The sequence below is a fragment of the Myotis myotis genome, unplaced genomic scaffold, assembly GCF_014108235.1.
Source record: "Myotis myotis isolate mMyoMyo1 unplaced genomic scaffold, mMyoMyo1.p scaffold_m19_p_11, whole genome shotgun sequence".
Taxonomy (NCBI): Eukaryota; Metazoa; Chordata; class Mammalia; order Chiroptera; family Vespertilionidae; genus Myotis; species Myotis myotis.
The window spans coordinates 25084146-25108714 of NW_023416315.1; the positions used below are offsets into that span (position 1 = coordinate 25084146).

At 42.7% G+C, this 24569-nt stretch overlaps 1 protein-coding gene across 1 annotated transcript in view; it reads right to left on the bottom strand.

Moving 5' to 3' along the window:
• Window positions 1-24569, bottom strand: part of DNAH11 (dynein axonemal heavy chain 11) — a 195634-nt gene that overhangs the window by 39164 nt on the left and 131901 nt on the right. Inside the window, exons 58-66 of the mRNA XM_036327931.1 lie at window positions 23701-23847; window positions 20769-20882; window positions 19514-19657; window positions 18745-18927; window positions 17136-17237; window positions 14937-15075; window positions 10151-10317; window positions 7649-7884; window positions 5829-5951 (exon numbers count right to left, since the gene is read on the bottom strand). Coding sequence (XP_036183824.1) covers window positions 5829-5951; window positions 7649-7884; window positions 10151-10317; window positions 14937-15075; window positions 17136-17237; window positions 18745-18927; window positions 19514-19657; window positions 20769-20882; window positions 23701-23847 — 1355 coding nt within the window. The remainder of the gene's footprint in view (window positions 1-5828; window positions 5952-7648; window positions 7885-10150; window positions 10318-14936; window positions 15076-17135; window positions 17238-18744; window positions 18928-19513; window positions 19658-20768; window positions 20883-23700; window positions 23848-24569) is intronic.

Here is a 24569-nt window from a genome sequence, read left to right on the forward strand (position 1 = left end):
GGGCTGTTCCACTTGGTCCAACCGGGTTTCTGCTGAAAGCTGCACAGCTGGCGAGACTTCCAAGGAAAAGATGGAAAGAAAAGTCTTGCATAGACATGAGTTCATTGTCTTGCTTCTTCATACACTTAACATAACCACTACATCCTTCTAAGATAGACGCGAACTTCAATTAGAATTAAAAAAAAAAAAAGATTAATGTTGCAAGAGTCTAGGTACCACTGAACAGGGAAAGAAAAAGAAGCCAAAAGAGAAAATCAGATGATTTCCTTTTTGAGATGTATAAAGCATATAAAACATATGTATTATAATATAATACATATTTAAACATATGTATACTTATGGATACTATATCCATATTTAAACATTATAATGTACCATGAAAAATAAATTCTGGTTCCATTTATATTTGTTTGCCCTTTAAAAAAAATTGTTTTTGAAGGAAAGAATCTAAGGTTCTGAATCTGTGGCCCTATTTGGTTTTGAATTTCAGATAAAAACAAACAATATTAGCAAGAACACTGTGAGTGTGTGAATGCACTATCCATAGACCCTGAGTAAAAAAAAAAAAAAAAAAAAAATCTTGATTGAACTTAGGAATAGAAAGGTTGTTGGTCTTTTCTGCAATTAAACTTTATTTCGAATTTAGAAATTGGAAGCCTAGAATGCTGAATTCTCTTGTGTGAAGGCATGAATTTAACTTAAAAATAAAAAGATTCTTAGCCACAGGGACATGAGAGAACTGTATCATGCCAGAGTTTATTTGGAACCATAAGCTTCCAGCTCAAGAGAGACATTCTATTACAGTGTGGGACAGAATTTAACATGATTCTGTCTTAACTCCCACCGAAGACCTCATTCAAACAGATCTATAATCCTATATAATAAAAGGCTAACATACAAATTGTCCCCACGAGTGGGAGTTCGACTGATTAGAAGTTAGATGTGCGCTGACCACCAGGGGGTGGCACAGAACATGCCGCGCATCAGCGATGTGGTGCTGGCAGCAGGCAGCAGTAGAGGTACTGCCAGCCCCATGAGCCCCTACGAGAACAGGACTGAGGCAGGATGGTGGAACAGGAGAGTGGACGGCGTGGAACAGGTGAGTGGACAGCGCCAGGCCAAGGCAGGTATGAAGGGAGGCCCCGGCCAGCAGCTGGCAGCCTCTAGGGACTTGACCTGTGCACGAATTTCATGCACTGGGCCTCTATCTACTATAACACAATTGTATGGCATCAACTCCAAAAGGAGCAACATAATATTTAATCAACTGAAATCCTTCAAACTAAGACACTTCCTTGTATTAGTTTCAGCACAACTTTCAGGAAACCTAGTTATTATAAAGTAAGTATCTATAAAATACTGTTCTCCCTTTCATGATATTACTTCTATAAAAATAGAAAATTTATGTCACACAGTTAATATTTCTATTAGTTTTAAGTTTCTTCCTAGGGAATACTTCTTAAACACTGTTACTAAAAAATAATTATGTAAAAATAAATATAGAATAAAGTACAAAATACCTTTAAAAACATTTATATGCTCAGAAACATATATACATTTTCCAATCAAAATGCATGTTGCAGTAAGGTGACTCCAGCTACAATTAAAGTTTATAAATTCTTTCAATAATGTTTGGGAGATCTGAAAGATTACAGAGATATAATTTTATGAAGATGCTTCACACATCAGCAACTTCTCTAATAGGGAAGCCAGTAAATTTGCTTTGGAAAAAAGTACATGTTGATAAATCTTCCCAGATACGTTTTCTGTCGATTGCTGCTGTAAGATATATTTTACTTAAAATTAGGATTGTCTGGAGTTTGGTGGATTTAATTATTTGTAATTACCCAGCTGTTGTCAGCCTGTGGCCATTATGACAGCAGCATCTACTATGTGGGTCAGGTTCAACTGTATATCTTCCCAAACACAGGTTTAATGTGCTATTGATGAAACCATTACTAGAACCAAATTAAAGTCGGGGCTGATGTATTGGTCCACAGGGAGCTGTCAGACATGAAAGGAGTAATTAGTATTCATTACTTCATACTCCACAACATTCCAATTATTAATGAACTTCAACTTCTGGACTATGCTATATCTATCACAAGCATCTTCTCCAACATTCATTATTAGGAAGAATAAACTAACATTAGTTTTTTCAAAATTACCCCCCAAACAAACAGAACTAAGATAAATAAAAACACTATTAATAGCCGGAAACTTTCTGAGGTGCCTGCTCTCAGGAGTATTACAGTGTTACTCCACCTGCATTTGCGGAATATGATGCAATAAAGATACTCTGGGCCACACACCAGCTTTCAACCCCCAGGGTTTGTCTTCCCCTCTTTTTCTTGTTTCCACTAATGTTCTGTCTTTACAATGCAAAGGGAAACATAGAAAAAAAATCAAGAAAAGTGTTCACTGTTGGAGATCACAACAGGAACACCTATTAGACAATTTACAAACATGTAGATTCGTATGGGATGTGATCCAGGTAAATCCAATTTTTTTCTGTTCCTTTTTTTAACATTGCAAGTGGGCTTCTATCTCTATTATCAAACAAAGCAATTTTCCTGTTAATTTTATTTTTAATTGTTTTCCCTCAGCTTTTATCTGTTGCATTAAAAGAATAAGAATTCCTATTTCTACCAATCTAATACCCCCTTCTAGCTTGCATATGTGTGAATATTTTATAAAGTTTCTTTCTCTCTCTCTCTCTCTTTCTCTCTCTCTCTCTCTCTCTCTCTCTCTCTCTCTCTCTCTCTCGTTGTTGTTAATTCTCACTCGAGGATATTTTTCCAACTGATTTTTATAGAACATGAAAGGGAATGAGGGAGGAGAACATGGATGTGAGAGAGACACATGATCGGCTGCCTCTCACACATGCCTGGACCTACTGGAGCCAGGGATCAGAGCTGTGACCCAGGTACTTGCCCTTGACTGGGAATTGAACCAGTGACTCTCAGGTGCACAGGCTGACGTTCTAACCACTGAGCAACACCAGCGAGGGAGTCTCTTTTTAAAGAGTTACATGAGGGATCAAGAGAGCATTTGTTTTGTTTAAGCATATTTCTTTTCAGATAAGAAGGATACAATCACTTAAATATCAAACTTTATTCCAAAGTACTTTTAAAGCTTTTATGAAAAAATTAGTCTAAAATTTTTGAGTGTAATTTTTTTTTTCCATTCAAAAATAAAAGAGGGGAAAAATAGTATGTAGGAATAGTTCCTCCTGGGAAAAGGTGGCTAGTATTTAATAGGTATTAAATATGATTTCTTTTTGTATTATAAAAAACAGCAGAAGGTTTAATGTGCTATTGATGAAGTCCCCTGAGAGACTTCACACTCTTGTGCACTACACATGAGCACAGGAACCTGTGTCAGCACTCTGGAAAACAATGTGGCCTTTCCAAGATTCCACTATAGAACCGACAACTCCCTGCCATGCGATCATCTCACCAATGGCTCTGTATTCCTTTTGTTGTGTATAGGTCTGTCTTTCCCTGGGGAAATGTAGCTTCTTCCATGGCAGGATCTATACCTCATCATGGTTTATACAGTGGCTGGCATACAGCCGTGCTCAGAGAGGTTTATTCAGTGGCTGGTAGAATATGTAAGCATCATTAGCACTCAGATTCTCTGGATAAAGATACTCTGAAAACATCTGCATGGGAAAGGGAAGTGGAAAAAACTGAAGCTACAGATCTGAAATTTACCCTCATACAAATGCTTGTTTCCTCACATAAGAGTTCAGGAGCTAGGACTGTTAAGGTAATAACTGCATACAATAATCAGAGTTTTTAATATTCTTTCATATCATTTTAAATTCTTTTAACCTTTTAAAAAATGCTGGAATGACATGATCAGCTCTATAAAGCCTAAAAGATATTCAGAGAGAGAGAGAGAGAGAGAGAAAGAAAGAGAGAGAGAGAGAGAGAGAGAAAGATTGTCACCGATTTTCTTACACCTAAATTGTGTTACTGGAAGTCCAAGTTAAAGCTAGAGAATATGTATCTTACTGACAAAAAATGTTAGGTCTTCATATCAGAGTCAGAACCTTAATAACAAGGATTTCACTTTAGTGACATTCAAGATATTACACTATATTTTTAACACATCAGACACAGCTGCAATTATATTTATGTTAGAGTTGCAGTTTGTTAAGTGGCTTATTAGACTGTTCTAAATGTAAGTCTGGGTAAATTCTGGTTTATTAAACAATTATAAGTTGTCAGTCACTGTAAATAGATTTACTGGGTGAGATGTATAATATATCCTATACTCATTGGTTAGAGTCTATTTAAAAAATAGAAGTTAGTCACCTTTAAGCAGGCCTATTTCCACTTAAAATTGACAGGAATAATCTAGTGATGAAAAAGGAGACAGATACCTTTGAGAGAGTGGGTGTCAAAGAAGAAGGGGGTTGGGGAAGTTCTGAAATTACTCTTCTGTAAAGAAGAGAGAGGGGAGGGGAGGGAGGGAGGAATGCAGTGAGATAAGTCTAGTGGATGTTCGTTCTTGAGTGAAGAGGCACAAAAAGCTTTGGGATACTATGACCTCCTGACATCCCCTGAGGCCACGCGGGCCTTGGAGACCTAACTGCAACCTCTGACCTCTCACACACTTACAGAAAACGACCTGGTGAGTCCTTGGAAATGGTGTCACTGCCCCAGGAGAATGTTCTAGAGAGTGGGGTGGCCCGGGGGGAATGGCAGCATTTAGAATGTCACATGGGGGTATTCCCACTTTTTGAATGTATTTTTTTTTTCTTTATATTTATTTATTGATTTCAGAGAGGAAGGGAGAAGGAGAGAGAGATAGAAACATTAATGAAGAGAGAGAATCATTGATCGGCCGCCTCCCGCACACCCCCCACTGGGGATCGAGCCCGGAACCCAGGCATGTGCCCTTGGCCGGAATCGAACCCAGGACCCCTCAGTCCATAGGCCGACGCTCCGTCCACTGAGCCAAGCCGGCCAGGGCTTGAATGTATTTTTTTAATCCTCACCCAAGGATATTTTCCATTGATTTTTAGAGAGAGTGGGAGAGAGAGGGAAAGACAAAGAGAAATAGCGATGTGAGAGAAACACATCGATTGGTGGCCTCCAGCATGTCGCGCCCTGATCAGGGCCCGGGCTGGGGAGGAGCCTGCAACCCAAGGCACATGCCCTTGATGGGAATAGAACCCAGGACCCTTCAGTGTGCAGGCCGATGCTCTATCCACTGAGCCAAACCGGCTAGGGCTATTCCCACGTTTTGGTAGTCCATCTCTGTGAAATGTTGGGGATGATTTTAGGTATCCATTAATGAATTCTTTCTTTTAATGGTTATATTTTAAGTATATTATAACAAAAATAGAGCTAGCACCGTAAACCCATAATTTTGTGGATGCTATGACTTGCAATGAGGCTAAGGATAAAAAAAATAGTGAGTGGATTTTAAATTGGTTTAAAGAAAATATTTAGTAAATATGGAGATAAGGGATTTGCAGTTCAGGCAAAAAAAGGTAGTTTTGCCAAGTACTGAAGTTAGAGGAACATTGGTATACATTCATAAAGGAGCCACTATTCGCAGACTTGTGGCAATGCAGTTCTTGTCTGTAAGTCAGGAACTGGGCAGCGAGAATCTGATCCAGCAGACACACAGTCTGAAAGTCTGGATCATACTGAGGTGGCTTTGGTCTTGGAATGTAGGTTCCCCGAAAAGTCAGAGACATCACCAAGAAGAATCCAATAGATTATGCCTGGTTATGAGGCCAAGACATAGAAGCTGATGGATCAAACTCATACGTAACACAAAATATATGTTAAAAACTCAGCAATACTTACTTTCCTTTTCTAATCGTGTTCCTGCCCAGCAGTGGGTCAAGGACCGGATCTACCGTTTCCTCGAGGTTTTCAATTAGGATGACATCTCCGAAGGCCAGAGCCGTTTCAATGGCATTCAAAAACCTTCACATCCGTCAGGATGGAGACAACAAAATGTGAGTAAGCACAGGGAAAACCTTCAAAATTATTTCTATTGAGTTATATTTTTGTCCCATTTTAAATGGGACAGATTAGACTGCAGGGGTGGGCAAACTTTTTGACTCAAGGGCCACAATGGGTTCTTAAACTGGACCGGAGGGCCGGAACAAAAGCATGGATGGAGTGTTTGTGTGAACTAATATAAATTCAAAGTAAACATCATTACATAAAAGGGTACGGTCTTTTTTTTTTTTTTAGTTTTATTCATTTCAAATGGGCCGGATCCGGCCCTCGGGCCGTAGTTTGCCCACGGCTGGATTAGAGAAAGCTATTTCATAAAGTAGTATTCTTCCTTAACTAGATGACATGGAAATTCAAGATTAGGTTTTTGAAGAGAATAAAACGGGGCAGAGAAAACTTATTGTGCTTAGCAGATGTCTTGCAGAAAGCTTGCAGCCTTGGTCACCACAAAGCCGAGGTAACCACTAGCCACCTGGCATCAGGAGGAGCCAAGGATGGGCCAGGCCCTTACAGCAGCAGAACGGCTTGCAGCCAGCAAGGATGAATAAAAACCTCTCTCCCCCCTCAGTCTCCGCTGATGCCTTTGTCGGACTCAGCCCACCTGCACCCAGGTGCCTGAAATAAAAATCTCTTTTGGTACATTATGGCCTCATGTCCTAGGTGTGCGACCCTGGCCCACTCCGAACCTTTCAGTTTTGAGATAAATTTCAGTTATATTTTTCAAGTGAAATTCAATAGTTTGAATTAATAAGCCACATATAAATTAGTTCCTTTTGATGATAATCATGGTTGAATTAAATGAAACTATCCAGACATCATAAGTTTAAATGTATTTGATAGGACCTTTTTTAATTAAAAAAATTCAAATTCTATCAAATGTCCTGTGGTTTTATCAAATGTTCATTTTTTAAATCTTTAGGTTCAGTCATGTAAAATGGTGAACTATCATTTTATTTCACTCCCATTCTTCAAAAACAGTCTCTCCCCTTCGAAATTCATTTTCTCCAAATATTCAGATGAGCAGGGACGACATTTATCTGCACAGTTGCAGATATTCCTTATTTCATTCCAATGACGGAGGACTCAAATAAAATATCAGTAAGTCCAAAATTATTCAACATTAACTGAACACCAGCTATCTACAAGAGAGCTTTCCACTTATCAGATAGTAGTAGCAGGCCCAATAACAGAAAATCGCAGAGTAGATTCAATTTTCATAAATGACATATAATACTTGACTAAGAATCAAATTATCTTCACATATTCAGTAGTAGGACTTAGAGCCGTGTTAAAACCCTACTACAGGCAAAGAGTACACATCATTAAGCCTGTAGGTACAGTTGACAATTCCTGAGTTATGCCAAATGCTCTAAAGAAGGATTACAATACTTCACATTTCCAGGAAATTGACATATTTTTCCTCTCAAATGCAGGGTTTGCTCTCGCCTTCCATCTGATTTCCTCTTCAGGTAAGTGGGTGTGGCCCAACATAAATGCTTTTCAATAGAAAGACTTTACATGAAACAGGATCAGGCAGACAACAAGTACCACCAGGCCGTCACATTTTCAAAGTGGCAGCGAGGTCTAACAAATGCCAGGACTTAAATCAGACCCATTTCACAGCAGCTAAACAGAAAGCCAGTCCCTCAGACTTCACATACCCTTTCTGGCCCAAATGTGTGACTTTCAGATCCGTCCCATACTTATTCTTGATCCACTTAATTCCCTGTTGCTGGGGATCTATCAGCAGGGGCCAGCGCTCACAGTGTGTTAGGATTGTGGCGTTTTCGGTTGACATTCTGTCACTGGGCAGGCCTTCGTTATTCCAGGCGGCAATGGTAGCATCGTCCGTCAACATGGCAATCAAATCCCGGCCTTCAGTTATTGGAATGGAAACCTTTACAATCAGAGTTAAATGCAACGCATAAATAGTGGGGCAGAGCAAAAAACTCAGGATGACAGACAAGGAAAGAGACTCAAACTAAGAGAAGACATGCAAATTTTCTGTGGACTCTGAGAAACCATGAAACTCTCACCATGAAATACAATTTGAGCCCATAAACCCAGTATTTTACCTCTTAGGATTCTGTCAATATCTGCTTTATGACTGCCTCTATCTGACCTCAAGGGACTTTGCCCTCTACATACATCTACAGCTACTCCAACAAGATGAGCGTGACCTTAGACACCAGGAAGTACAGTCGATAACAGAAATGTATTTGCCCAATGGCGGGATCGGCCCACGTAAGCCATGCTAAGGCGGGACATCTTGCTCAGACATTTCATCTTTTACTATAGGCCAACACCACAAGGAGATGACATCTCCTTCTGGGATGGGTTCATGGGATGCATTCAGTCCATTACCAGGAACTTAGATTACAGTCTCTCCTCTGCCTACACTGTGATTGCGGAAAGCACTGCAATGGGGGAGCTGTGCTCTTTAACAGAGAGAGAGAGAGAGAGAGAGAGAGAGAGAGAGAGAGAGAGAGAGAGAGAGAGAGAGAGAGAGAGAGAGAGAGAAATCCGTTTTAAAGAATAGGGGTCATTCTTTATAAAAATGGACCAATTTTACCAAAACTTAACAAGATCATGGAAAGTAATTTATTCATCGTGTCATCAATCACCAAGCATTTATTGAGCACCTCCTGCCCATAAAACACTGTCTGGAGACGCCAAAGTGGGCAAGATGGAAAAGGAGCTCGTCCCCAGGCTTGATGGCAACATGACTCCGTAAGAGATTACAGGAAGAACCCAACTGGGAGTAGGCAGGGGAGGCCAGAGCAGCAGTCGAAGTTTGATTTATTGGTTGGCGACAGAGCTCCAGTAAACTAAATGCTGGGGAAATCCCCACACTAAGCTAGGATGCAATTTGATATCAATATAGGAAAAGTAGCACAATATTCTTACTGTTCCTGACGACAATGTTAATTTAGAAGTAAACTCTGTCTCTCAGTGATATGAACACTAAGCCTTGGTATCTGACTTGATGCAGTTTCCTTAAAGATGCAAATAAATTGGTATCTTTTAGAATGAGCATCTTCCTATTAGCCAAGGATGTATGGCTTTAAATTCTCACCTTCTACCACCGCCCTCTGGGCTACTCTTTGGAGGGAAACAATTTTAGATAACATGTAATTTGGATCTTCAAGGTCATGTGTGCCCACTGCCCCTGTCCTTTTCAGCTACCACCATGTCACTTGGTTTTCTCCCTATCCCGTGCTCCAAACTCGTGCCCCCACTGTTGCACTTTCTGAAAACCTTTCCCAGGTGCCCTGTAGTTGCCTAGTCCTATTTGGATCAAACTCCCTTGCTCTCTACCTGTGTGTCTTACCCAAAACCCATATCTCCCCCAGGGCCGTGGCTCTCAACCCCAGCCTGCATATTAGAATCACATAAAGTTCTCAAAAGCTGTCAACACCCTGTATTTTTTTTTTATTCTCACCCAAGAATATGTTTTTTATTGATTTTAGAGAGAGGTGAGCTATTTTTTAAAAAAACAATATTTTTATTGACTTCAGAGAGGAAGGGGGGGAAAGAGAGAGAGAGAGAGAGAGAGAGAGAGAGAGAGAGAGAGAGAGAGAGAGAGAGAGAGAGAGAAAGATCAATGATGAGAGAGAATCATTGATCGGCTGTCACCTGTATGCCCCACACTGGGGATCGAGCCCACAACCTGGGCATGTGCCCTGACTGGGAATCGAACTGTGACCTCCTGGTTCATAAGTTGACACTCAACCATTGAGCCACACTGGCTGGGCTTAAATTGAGCTATTTTTATACTTATGTACAAAATGGTGTACTTCTAATCTGAAAGTAGTCATGCAAAAAAAAAAACAACACACAAAACACAACAACACGTTAACAAATAACTCATATTAGTAAGAAAACAAAAGGTTTCATACTTATACAATAACATCATAATCCAAATTTTATTTCCGTTACCAGTTTGGTTTATATAATTAATTTTCATAGTTTTCATCTCTCTGTTTGGCCATCATTAAAATAAGAAACACTGCAACACACAAGGAACATCTCCTTCACACCAGAATTCCCAGGCAGTTACTGCTGCAGAGGTACAAAAGCACCTGGTATATATGCACTGTTTTCACTACTGAAATTTCAACGTGATGCTTCCAAATGCTGACAAGGTAAGGAGCTGAGCTTACCTTTCGCTGAAGAAAGGGAACCCACTTGCAGTCCACCAGCTCCTGGCGATACTGCTTCGTGAAGGATCCGACGTAAGACACAAAGGCTGCCATCAGGAGAACATCGCCACAGAGGGTCTTCTCTTGAGCTTCAAAGGATTGTATAGACTGACCCCAGCGAATCTTCTCTGACTGAAAGATGAAATTACTCAGTTGTAACTGCAGGGTGAGCATCGACTCAACCAATGCTTAATGTAATGGCCTTGGGGCACAAGTTAAGCCTACGTCCAGTCCTTAGCAGGAGTGGAGCAGAACTGGTTGGATGACTATTGCAATCGTTCACGTGTCTGAAGCCCGTGATTCTGAAGGAGCTCTCACACTCTCTTCCGTGGAGTTACTACAACACGACGTGAGATCTGTAACATCTTCTCCTCAGATGCCCTAACTCCTTCACTGTGATTGAGGTCCTTCGGGAAAGGCTGACGACAGTCACACTCCTGTCTGTCTGGGAGTGGAGGATCAAGAGCTATGGCCAAGGCTGAGTGATGTTAGGATGCTTAATGGCAACGTGGCTGCTTTCCACATCTCCTGCTTTTCAGCCATGGCCCTACACTGCCCCAGGCTAACTTTCTTTTTTCTTTAACATACTGGCTGTTGGCTTATTTTAGAAAAAGGAAGATGACAACCACTGATGTTAGTTAATTAAAGCATAAGGCTTACAGAACCACCTATCCTGAATCCTATTAATTGAAGAATAAGTGCTGGTAGTTTCTAACAAAATCACTTGATCAGTGTCAGAACCTATACCACATGTAAAAACATGGAAATCAAAGAACTTCACTAGCCTTGAAGACAATACACTCAAAGAATGCTGTTGAAGTTCTTATAGCTGGTTGGATGGCCATTTAAAATTTGATTTTCAGGTTAAGTGTGTGGAGCCCTTTAAATTGGACTTGAATAAAATGGCAGTAAATATCTACAGATTGATTAAACTATAGGGTAGTTCACTAATTCACTTTGTTTCAATGCATGCTAAAAACGAATACATTCTAAGCTCATGCAAATTAACAGGACCTAGAAGAAAAAATCAGCAATTTGATAGCACAAGCAAAGAAGATCCCTGCAGAATTTAGCTTTTTCTTTGTGAAAAAAAAAAAAAAGAGAGACAGGACCATAGAAAACAAAAATGCTACATATCAGAATAGATTGGAATGCCAGTTGCCTAAAAGCCATCATAATGCCCACAGCACTGAGATCATGAAATGAACAGTTGCAAATGTTTTTCAAAGCTGTGTTAAGATAGTCTCCCTGCTTTGCTTAATACAGGTCACCCCAAGTTAGCTATAACAATTAAACACTAAGGAACTTCAGCTCTCTATCCTCTTTATAGAATTCATTCATTTCCCTCTTCAGCTGCTGACAATAGGTCCATTAATTTTGAAGAGGAATCTCTCATTTGCCTTCCCTCCATCTTTGTTGTCTTTCGTTAGTAAATGTTAAACAATAAAGTGCACCTACCTCATTCTCCAAAACAGCTTTGAAGTTTGAAGATTTACTAAACAGAGACTTATTGGCTACCGAAATCGTCGATAATTTCACTATACCACCCACGCAACATAAATCATTACTGACACTGGCTAACAAGGGTTTAAGAGTTGGAACATGTCCTCTAATAAATTTCTAGACAGTTAAAAATCACTATAATTTTATTCTAATGCATTATAGATTGCCTGTAATGTCATCCTGGCTGGGGTGACCCAATTTCTAATTTTGAACAGCTGTTCAGCTCAGGAGTTAGTTAATGATTAAATATAAATTGCCTGATTTATTAGTCTGAATGGCTGAGCTTCCAGGTCAATGCTATATAGACAAAATCATCAGTCTTGATGCTTTTCAGAAGTTAACTGTCTCCTGCTCTAGTCAGAAAGAATTTATCCTCAAAGGACAAGGTCTGGCATCTTCGATTAATCCTTTAAATATAAACATATGTGTGTCTATATACATATATATTGCTAGTTCATACTGGTCAAACTTTTTCCTCCCCTCATCTAAATCTTCAAGAGTAAGTAAGGCCTTTGGAGACAGTGCTGTGTGTTAGAGAAGCAGGGTAGAGCCTGCTTCTCCCTCCACAAAACGTCCAGACGTCCGTAACTACCTCAGGAAAACAGTCTAATTAAATGGCACACTTTTTTTTTCTTCAGATACTTCACAAGTGGTGAACACTTCAAACTGCTTAAATCTCACCACGTTAAATGGGAGAAGTGGTGAACTCCAACAGAAGTGGTGGAGTTTCTCAAATGACCTAAGAAAAATGGGTCTTCAAAAGACCCCAGATTTTTTTTTTAACGTAGGAGGCTCCCAAAGCTCACCCATTCATTCGACAAATATCTACTGATGCCTATGACGTTCCAGGGACTGTGCTATATGCTCGGGATCAAGCTGTGCAGAAAACAGGTGAGGTTCCTATTCTTGAGGTGCTTATCTGTGTACATGGGTAAATGTATAGGTCCTGTGCTGATCAATGCTATGAAAAAAAAATAACGCAGAGTAAGAGTTATGGAGCGGGGTGTGCGCAGGGGGGCAGGTGAGAGAGCAGAGAAAGCCCTGTGATAAGGAGAACTTTTAGCAGAGCCTGAAGGAAGTTGGGGAGCCAGTGATGTCATCATCAGGGGGCAAAGGTAAGCCACGTGGAGGAAAAAGGCAAAGGACGCAAAGTAGGAAGAGCAAGGCCGGTGAAGTTGGCGCGAGAGGGAAGGTGGCCGGTGTGAGGACAGGAGGTATCCCAGAGCCAGGTCATATACGGCCTTGCAGGCCAGGGAGCGCCTTTGGACTGCCCTGTGAGTTAGACAACTAGTTACTGGAGAATTGTGAGACAGCAGTGACAGGAATGAACTTAACTTTTTAAAACATCACTCAGCTGCAGTGAAGGGAGAGGACTTCAGGGGTGATGGTGGAAGCGAGGGCGGTACTCCAAGGCAGAGATGCTGGACCAGCACGGAGCGGCGAGCGGGATGAGGATGCGGGGGTTCTACATGGGCTTTGAAGGCAGAGCCAATACAATGCGTATGCTGTGGGTTGGGTGTGGAGCATGAGAAAGAGCAAAAAGTCCAAGGGGATGCCAAAGATTTCGGCCCCAACAACTGGAAGAACAGACTTGGGCTTCTTGAGATGGAATGGAGAGTGGATTTTGCAGAATGAACTATGAGGGGTGATGGACTTTAATTTGTTGTGTTGTTGTTGTTGTTTTTAAATTAGATTTTTACTAGTAAAAAGTCCCGTATAATTATAAGTTAGGCTATCCCCCAGTTCAACTGACCCTAACACATTTCTCCCTTCTTTCTTCCTAAGAGAACCCTGATTTTGAATAGGGTGGTGAGGAGTCCAGCCCCATGTGCTGAACTGTGGTTGGCTAAGCCAATCACCATATCCCCATTTTCCTATTTCCCAGCCTTCTTTGCAGCTACCTGTGGTCAATCTAGCACTGGCTAGAGAAACTTAAGTGGAAGTCTGCCAAACACATTCCTAGGAAAACTTCCGTTTTTCGGACAAAAATTCAGCTCTGGCCGGGTGCTCAGTTGGTTGGAGCATCATCCTGTACACCAAAAGGTTCTGGGTTTGATCCCCAGTCAGGGTGCTTACAGGAGGCAACCAATGGATGTTTCTCTCTCACATCGATGTTTCCTTATCTCTCTCTCCCTTTTTCTCTCTCTCGAAAATCAATAAAAACATATTCTTGGGTGAGGATTAAAAAAAGAGACAAATTCGCCCTAACCGGTTTGGCTCAGTGGATAGAGCCTTGGCCTGTGGACTGAAGGGTCCTAGGTTCGATTCCAGTCAAGGGCATGTACCTTGGTTGCGGGCACATCCCCAGTAGGGAGTGTGCAGGAGGCAGCTGAATCGATGTTTCTCTCTCATCGATGTTTCTAACTCTCTATTCCTCTCCCTTCCTCCCTGTAAAAAATCAATAAAATATATTTTTTTAAAAAGAGAGAGACCAATTCAGCTGACAGATTACTCTCTCTCCTGCCTGAATCTGAGGTATAACAGCCTTCTGTGACCATGATGCAAAATGCATGAGGGTGAACGACCACCTGCTAAGTGTGGAGAAGCAGAGGGTACAGAGATTAGGCGTCTGGTTGCTAATTACCGGAGTCAACGCTGACAATGCCTGCCCTCTGGAATTTTCTGTGATATGTAAAACAATTAACTTTCATTTGATTAAGCCACTATAAACCAACTTTTCTGTTACTGTCAGCTAAATACAGTTCTAATAGTGCAGTTATGTACTTTTGGGTAGTCCTTAAATAAAAATAATGGTTGTATTAAGATTGAATTTAGACATGAAATTCATCCTTTAAAGTGCACAATTGGGTGGGTTTTTAGTGTATTCACCGACTTGGGCAATCATCCTATCTACTTTTAGAATTAGCACATCAGTCATCTCTAAAAGGATGCCACAGAGAAGATGACACAGGCTTAATTTGAAGTAATGTTCTGATGGTAGAATTCAATTGTAAATGTATATGAAATGACTCAGACAACAGTTCAATGGCACCGTTACCTAGCAGCTGGCCTGCGTTTATAACATATTCAGAAAAACCACTGAGTTCATGGCTATCTACTAAAAGATACAGAGAATCGTCACTTCTTACTGTGGGTAAGTTAGACTCCAGTATGAAAGATGATAAGATATTCTCCTCCATGGTTGATTCCACATCTGCTTAGTTATTACCGACAGCAAATGAAGACAAGATCCAAAAGAGCCGATCTGCATATTTTAGGTAGAATCTGGGAAGAAAAGGTGAACTTGCCTCCAGTTCCTTGACAAGTTTGTTGGCCAGTTCAATGGTTTTGTTTGTCTGGTTCACCTCTTCCTGGCACCGAACCTTCTCAGCTACTGCCTTTTCAAACGAAGCTGTGAGTCGGCTCAGATTTCGATCCAGATCCTGAATAAGAACCAAAATGAACTTCTGAGCCATTTCTAGATATTCATGATGAAATATTATAATCACCTTAAACCACCCATTACCTGCAGCACGTGAAACAAACCTCTGCCCATCCTTTGCCCCTTTCGCGGACGTGTTAGGGAAGGAGTGCCACCACAGACCGCCAGCTCGCCAGGCGGCCTTCGCGCCTGCCTCCCGCCCTGGGCAGAGGGCAGCCAGTGACGGCGTGTGTGGACGTGCCCTGCAGGCTCAAACATACCCTGGATGCACCGTCCCCTCTCTCTTGTACCTAAGCCTTATCCTCTTTTTAAATAAGGATCGTCCTTTGGTTCTCCATGACGAGGGGGAAGGGTGTTAATGATGGAGTCCCTTTAGACCACTGACAATGTATACGTGTGATCTTCACACCATGATCCCAAATCTGCGTTCCTGAGCCAGGCTTCTCTCTCAAACCTCAGGTCTAACCCCAGAACATCCAACACGTGGGTTTGCTGCACAAGGAGAGTGGGGACTACCACGTATGGCTGTGGACTGTGCAACAGCAGCATTTTGATACACCAAACAGCACTTTGAGACATCAGGATTCTGAGATGGGAAATAACAGTGTCAGCTAATTTTAGCTAAAGGGAATTTACTGGAAGGAAAGCAGGGGGTGAGGGGGGGCTGTGAGGAGCGAAGGAAAGGCAGAGAACCACATGCAGACACCCTGGAGCTGAGTGCTGGAGCAGGAAGACCCTGAAAGTCTCACCTGGGCACCAACCTGGGCAGGCATGACCTCTATTTTACCTCTTTTTATTCTTTTGCTCATGACTCAGTTTTAGAGATGGAGGGTCAAATTGGCAAAGCTTGGATGATACATCTAGACTTCAGCTAGCAAAGCAAAGGGCACCCCTGCAAAAGCCCCACCTGAGTGTATCCAACAAGGAAAGATGATTCCCCAGAGATAAACCTGGGTTCTCAGTGCCCACCTGGAGAGGTAGCTGTTATGATCATTACTTCACAGATACTAGACTGAAGCTCAAGGGCTCCCCAAGTTGCCAGGGTGACAGAGCCTCCTCACTCTGAATGCTGTCTTGTCAGGCATCTCACACGAATCATCTCTGTCCTGCATCTCCCCATCCCCCCCCCCCCCATCCTGCCTCCATCTGTTTCGCGCTCTCCATCTGGCTGCTCTGCTTACCTGAGGCCCTAACAGGACTCGCGGCCGCACCTCTGAACTTGTCTGTCTCCTCTAGACTCCTCTCTCCCCAGGCTTCCATTCGGTTGCCGAAAAGCTGGTTTGATCATCTCACTAACTAAGAGCCTTCCATGTACCAACTGCTTCTTCCCTCTTTTCTCTATTCTTTACCAAGAATTCCTCTCCCGGCCCAGTTATCCTGGTGACTCGCGAAGCCCAGGTCAAGCACAGCTTTACTACGAAACTCACTCTCACTTCTCCAGGCGCAGTACGGTTTTGGTGCTCCTGTTGCATTGTACGTATGAGGTCACATGTGTACTTAGAACACTGGACTTAGAAGGACTGGTTACGTCTTTGTGAAAATAGGAATGTTAATAATCTATGCAGCTGATACTCTCTATGTCGGTATTGTGTGCCAGGTACCGTGCTACATTCTTAATAGGAATAACTCTCATTTAATCCTTACAACCCTACCCTAGACCTGGGTGCTACTATAATACCCACTGCACAGGGGAGCAGACCAAGGCTCAGCGAGGCTACCTAGCTTGTGAAACGAGCAATGGTGGAACCAGGATATAAACCCAGGCAGTCTGGCTCTGGAGTCCCTGTTTTCAATCACATGTGCTAACCTCCCCTCCCCCCCCCCCCCCCCCCCCCCCGCCCCGCTCCTCCCAGACCATGAAGGTTTCCACTTTCCCGGTTCAGTGTCTGGCACTCGGCAGATAAGGAGCAGCTACGGAAGGAGTATGCAGATGAAGACAGAACGACAGATGGCACTTGCTTCGTGTGGCAGGGATCACTCGTGGCCCTGTCTGAAGGTGGGATCCTAAGCGGGGAGGAACCCCCCCCCCTTGGGAACGTCAGGGTCACTGTTCGTACTCACCACAAGCTTTTTCCTGAGCGCGTCCAGCTTTTCAGTAGCTGCAGCCAAGTCTAAGTTCGCTTGGGCCAATGCTTGGCGTTTGGGCTCCACGTCACAGTAGACCTGAAATGGCACGTGGGGGTTCACTCATGAGGTAATGACCACGCAAAGACGACAAGCAATCATTCGATCCTTCCTCTGCTGGAGGCTTTACAATTAAAATCTCTAATTCACCAGCGACTGCTTGCTTATTTCTTAGCAATGGGCCTCCCTCATGGCAGAGCTAAACTTCACACAGCCTTCCGTTCTCTCTGCTTGTCCACTATGTACGCACTTACTCTGGACATTAGAGACACAAGTACTTGCGTTAATCCTATGTATGTCAAATACCATGAATATACTAAAATCGGCTTGCCATAAAATTAGGAGCAAGTCCTCCGATCACAAGAAATTGTGGTATGCAGGAACGTCGTTGAAATTGGGAGCAAGCCTTGACTTTAGAGTGGAAGGTAACTATGGGGAGTTCTCTGGACCCAGAGAGTGGGAGACAGCCTCACACAGTATTAGACACGCTGCTTTTACTTTCTTTCCTAAGTCCCTGGCAACCTCAAGTGTGTGTGTGTTTGAATGGGTCGTTTGAGAACTTAGCGGATCAATTCTTTTCTCCTCTTGGGGAGAGAGAAAGGAAATTAAGTTTTATAGCAAAACAACAGGAGCGCAGCCACAGTCTAACGGCACACTCGTCTTTTCGCCTGCGGGGCAAGGAGCGCACAGGGTCAGGCATTGTATTGCGGAGAGGTCGCACGTCAGTGGCAATCTGCCTAAACTCCTTCTCTATAGACTTCCACTCAGGAGAGAGAAAGCTCCACAGGGCCCTGCTCCGGCGGCTCCTCCGTATCCAGGACATAACCTGGTTTTATGAAAATCATTCTGGGAATGTCACTGACTACACTCGGCATTTCCTCAGTAATCCCAGTTTTGAATATAACACACGACCTTCCACGACAAAAGTGAGGTGGTTTTTGAGAGTGAAGGGCTGTGCACTGGCCCTTTACGCCCAGTGCTCTGCAAAACGCTAGGGACACAGTTGGCAGATGCTCGGTAGTTGATAAATAAATGACTACGTGACATGATCATCCTCTCTCTATATTGTCCAAAGCACAAACTTTAGATGGGACCATATTCAGGCAAAAACCTACTTGCCATTAAAATACTAAAACAAAAAAATGGCTATTTCCTCGTCTCCCTACCTACGCCTACACTAGAGGGTGTGAATTTTTGCTTTGAGGGCAGGGATTAAGTTTAACTGAACATGAATTCAGAAGTTCAGTTTTTTTTCCGAATCAAAATGAAATTAGCATTTTCACACAAATATAATTAATGTTTTCATCTAATCAAATCTAATTGCTGCTATTTGATCTAAAGCAGCTAACTGTTCTACCCTGAGGAAGACAGCTTCCAACATTTCAAGTATCCTCCTGCATAGAATTCTATTTAATCAGACCCTTTCATGTCTCATTCTTAGAACTTTATCTTAGATAATTTCCAAATTACATCTTTTTACTGGCCTAGGAAGTAGTTAAGATATTGACGGGCCTTTGTGACTTCCACGTCGGACCGGGACGAATACCTCATAGAACTTGATGATGTTGATGACCCAGGCACAGAGGCCCGCTGCTGCAAAAGATTTGGTCCGAATCAGGCTGGGATTGAACTCCGGGTCTTTCAAATACTGGTCATTCACCACTTTCAGACAGTTCTCCGGAATGTGCTCTTTGTCGTAGTTAATTAGCGCTTGCAAGAAGTCATCAACCTGTAAAGCAAAAAGACTCACTGCAAAAACCCACTTTGGCTGCAGAGAAAATTCCAAGATCGAAAGTTAAAATCGGCTTTTAGGGCTCGCGTCACAAAGGCAAAATTGGCAAGCCGCATTTATCCTACTGTTTGACTTTTTCAGTCTTCAGTGTATGGAGTTAGAATTAGCAATGGACACTTTCAAAATCTCTTCCATCCTGGGGTAAAATATTCAGTCCCTACACAGGAGGCCCTCACATTTTGAAAAAGAAACTCACATCCCCCAAAGCCCCTTTGCTTCACCTTCTGATACAGTAGTAACATTTTTTTTTTCAGCATAAGAAATCCATGTAATTTTCTTCCTCCTACACTTAGCTGCTCTCACAATTTCGCAAATAATCAGCAACCTCCCCATGGCTGCTGGTGTTGCCTTAGGGATGCTGTGACCCCAGGCTAACCTCCACGTTGGAGGTGTTTACACTCAGCAGGTTACCCTCACGAACATGAAGACGGTTCCTTTGGATCGGAACCTCTTTTGCTGGCAAGTGTAACCACAGTCCTGAGCACAGAAACGGGGGTTTTCATCCTGCCAGGCTGCCTGATACCTTTCCCATGAAGACTTTCGCGGCTTTCCAACTCCGGTCTTTTGGCACCCTGCCCCGGGGAGCCAGGAGGACCATCACAGCCGCAGCCACGTTGGTGACCGCGTTTGGAGGGTTGGGAAAGGCTTTCAACTCGGTGAGATTGACCTGGAGAAAAGCACAGACACCGTGGAGACCAGGGGAGGCTGGAGAACGCCGGGAGCTGTCCAGCTGGCCTTCTGCGGCCTCCGACCTCTCCTTCCCACACCAGCCTCGCGGGGCAGTTCTCTGCCTCCCACCCAGGAATTCCACCTGAGACCCAAGACGTTCAGTTCTCCCTGGGCACCGTGGGACCCCAAGACGTTCAGTTCTCCCTGCGTACTTTCCTCCCTGATGCTCTGGAAACATCACTGTCCTTTTTGCCCTCTAAGAAAAACGGTTCATCTGGCATTCCAGTCCTAGAGCCCTGCTCACTGAGTCAGGACATTTCATAAATATACAGGTTTTAAGGTATTCATGGGTTCTATCCCACCTATTAACATATCTGCATTTTAACCAGGTCCCTTCAGAAACATGGTCCCTTAGTTCAGTGCCTCTCAGCTGTGATTTTCTGCTTCACGTGTACAAAAGCCATCTTCCGTTACACTAGGGTGGCTCTCGATTGGGAGGATGCCCATACAGGTTTTGTCTATTCTGTACACTACTCCTTATTCCTCTCCTAGCAGAATCTTGATTTACCCAGCAGGCGGTATTAATGGTATAAATTACAAGTATCAGGGCAAATACTTAGGAGCACTGGTACCTGTAAGAAACACATGTAGGCTCGTGACACATGATTTTAAAAAACAAGTACTTCCTATAGTCTTTCGTGAGCTGCCTAATACACTCATCAAATGTTCACCCCAAGTCTGCGCCATTGCCATAAGTTGCCTATTTATTTGGGAAATGAATGCAAAGAACGGAAAATAAGAGCAAAGGAACAGAACTGGCTAACCAAGATCCCTCTGCATTTGCACGCATCATCATCATCATTTACAAATACGCTCAGCTTTATAGCTAAGTGACATTTATTTCTGCCTGCGTAAATAATAATGTATTCAGAGGAAAACCTGCAGATGTAGACAAGCACAAGGAAGGAAATAAACATTGCGCGGTTCAAAAATAAAGAGGAAATCTCTCTCACATCTCTCTCTCAAATCAATAAACATGTCCTCGGGTGAGGATTTTAAAAAAACAAACTTTAAATTATTCTGAGGAACCCAAAAAGCATCATCCTTACCCGGTTGAGTGTGTTGAGTGCAGCTGTTGCAGCCACCAGAGCAGGCTCAGCCTTGAGCAAGTCGGCCTCACACTCTTTCTGCTTCTGGGACACTTCGGTCTGAATGGCGGTCACCTAATCAGAGGAAAAGCACACACACTCACAGACACAAACACACATCATCACCTTAGGTATCTCTACTGAAAACACGTGGGCTGAGGCAGATGCACTTCAAGAATTCATCTGTCCACATCTTGAATAGGTGAGGGTTTGTCTGAAGACGGATTCCCCTTGGGCACGCTGTCTATACAAAGCTCGGGACATGCACAACACACACAATACAGATGGATTCAAGTACCAAAGTGCTCCAAGAAGGCCTCTAACTGAAACATAAGTTGCCACTAATAAGAAATACAAGATAAAGTGACTCCTCTTTTTCTTCAATTTCCTTTGCCAGAGAGTCCTGGGCAAGTGAAAATCCAGGCTGGCTGAGTAACCTACACCACAGATTTTCTTGCTAGAATTCCCCACCTAATTTTTGCTAACATTTGCCTCAAAGCCATGTTAGCTCTTCTTTAGGAATAGACAAGAGCTTTCTTGTTAGAAGATACTGTTCTGGGCTGTGCATGCTTAGCCACAGACAGAATTTTTATAAAGACTAACTACCGGTTTCTCTAAGGACCTGGTAGGGAACCATGGCTGCAACAGTCCAGTTCTGCCTTTGGCAACGGAACAATGACTCTGATGTCCTCTCTCCTGCCGAGGGTCCCATGGTGGTCTTCACATGCCCAAGAGGGTGCTGTGTCGGCCTCGGGACATGGACACATGGAATATGGAATATAGGGAAACCGTGTGGGTACACGCGAACCAAATCCAAGTGAGTAGCTTTGGAGTTTTTATCCTCCTCCCCGTGGGACACCAACAGAATCTGAACGGCCAGGGAGAGGACGTTTTTAGTCCTCAGCAGAAATTGGAATGTCAAGGCTGTGGCGCTGGGCGGCAGGATCTGGTCGCCCTGGGAGATGGTTCCCGTGGTGACGGTGATTTGTGGAATGTAAAGTGTGAACAAAGTGCATTTGCTCCGACGTGTTGGGAACGCACAGGTTTAACTATACCATAAAATTAAACACGGCTCACAACAAATTATGTTGTCTACTACAGCTTCATTAGCAGTAATTACCCGTCTCCTGATTAACCGTTATTTTGCTGTATACTGCACCTTTTATGAACATAATTGGTTCGGGGTAGGTATGTGACCTCCTGCCAATACATACACAGCTACTGTTAATGTAAATAAGGACACGCGGCATGCTCACCAAGACCTGCTTCAAAACCACAGCCCCCAAAACTGCCAGGAACGGACCACGAACATTCTAAGGCTACATTTTCAGTGTGCTGGAGGGTGCTGTCACAGGTGAGAGAGAGCGTGTATTTGCCCGAGCGAGTTATTACATCAGGTCTTTCTTCCCATAAGGGTATAATGAATCCATAAGTGTGTGTTGTTACCATTTATAACAGCATCGCTTTAAACTGAACTTGGGATGGCAGATTTTTAGTGCTAAAAGAAACCTTAAAGCAGGGGTGGGGAACCTTCTTTCTGCCAAGGGCCATTTGGATATTTATAACCTCATTCTCGGGCCATACAAAATTATCAACTTAAACATTAGCCTGCTCTATTTGGTCAAACATTTCATAAACTCACCCCTAATGCCTGGGCAGGGCCAGGCCAAATGATTTCGTGGGCCTTATACTGCCCACCTTATACGGTTCCCCATCCCCGCCTTAAAGAGTTTTTCTTTAAGTGCTAGTTCTACGATACTGGGAGCTCCTACTCTTCTCCTCTGACTCCTTTGCTGATAATGGAGTATTATTCCTTTGGGTAAAGTTTATAAATAGAGCAATCTTGAATACTTAATACATAAAAACCCACAAGTGCAAGTAAAAAGTACTCGAGGTTAACTTATTTCTCATTCCCAATACCTCTCACCCTAAGGTGCAATGACCCTAGAACACTGAACATGCTGCGTATCCTAGTGATCTGGGAAGGCGTGGGGTGCAATTCCCTTTGGCCCATGGCTCCAGGGTGTGTCAGCCAGGCCCACCCTGGGTAATGGCATAATGCCTACTGACTCAGTGGCTATGAGCATGTGGCAATTTACAATTATTTATTAACTAAGCCTTGATTATAATGGTCTAAAATAAGAGAATATACCTTACACACACATATATATGTTCATTCAATTTTTAAACAAATATTTATTAATTTTATGTTTACTTGTACTATTTCTTTTGGAAAATAGGATAGCGAAAGAAATCCCTTCCACTTGCAGCTGAAGTTTTGGTAAAAGAAGAAGACAAAAGAAGTTATATTTATTCCAGAATGGCTGGATACCTAAGTGCAAAGAAAGCAGATTTTTATAGGAGCTTAAAAGTAATTGTTTCCAACAATAAAACATAATACAAAATGCCAGAGCCTCCATCAAATAAAAAAGAACAAATTTAGCTTAGGATTTAATAATAAACTCAAGTTGTATGATTAAAATGCAAAATTTGAAAACCATTTTGCAAAGTGACGGAATGGGCTTTGTTAACAATTGAGTTGTTCAATTTGCCTAAAAACTGAGACCCTTTAGAAACCTCAGAGGAGCCTTCATGACCTTTACTGTATTACAAATAGGCCTGATGTTCAAGATCCACATCCATTATATGCTTGAATGAGCTCAGTATTTATTGTTCTTCCATATCATTAAAGGAGCTAAAAGGTTGGGAAAATGCATAATGTAAAGAAAGGTCAAGTGGTAATCATGGTGTGAAATGCTGTTACATGTGTAACTATAATAATTCTCTAGATTTTATGCCCCTCGGAGAGGAAGTTGTTCAAAATTGTTCACCTACTAACGTTGATTTTGTGCTAAATATAGCTCGGAGCCCTAAATGGTAGAATGGGCCTGACCTTTTGCTCCTCGGCATCGGCGATGGCCTTTTCCCGGCTCACTTTCTCTGTCTGAAGCCCGATCTTGGCGATCAGAGCTTCAGTATCCTGATTTCTCAGTTGCAACTCGGCTTCCTGAGAGGCGAGTCTGGCTTTGAGATCTCCCACCTGAGGAGAAAAAGTCATTATTTTGAAGTAACACATATCAGATACAGCTTCGTTTTCTCAATGACGTCAGGCGTCCCTAGCAGTTTGTATACAGCATCTGTTTCTACTGAGTTGACTTCAGTCCCAGGTGTGAGAACGCGGCCCCATCTCTTGCCATGTAGGAATAAACAGAATAATGTTTCCCAGTGGTTTTGTGGACAATATCGTTAATGTATGTCAGCACCAACTAGAAGTTTATCTTCTCAACTCATCTGGACAGACAGAGAGGCACTAACAGTGGTGCCCACCTGAGCCCACTGCTTGCTTGGTCCTGTGCAGCTCAGGCTCAAGGCAGTAGAGTCCGGGGGAAGTTTGCTGGATGACAAGCTGGGAGGACCATGCTCTCCTTCTCCAACACATGGCAGGACACTTCAGACAAGTTAAAGAGGTCGATACTCCTTGGCTGTTATCTGTTTACTTACCAGTTGCTTATTTTGATAGAAATGCCCACAGACTGGTCTTATCTCTTCTCACAAAGTAAGAAGTGGCTGATTTTTCTTCCTCTCATAGGACATTTGAATTAATACCTACACCACAAAGGGCAAACTGCAAGTGCCTTGTAGGGATGGAAGGCCAGGGACTTTCCCTGATGTGAATTCTTCTTGGGGGTGGGGCACTAAATAACCTCAATCAGCTCCTGTGAAACTCAAGGCTTCCTGAGGCATCAAGTTTGTCTGCTTTAA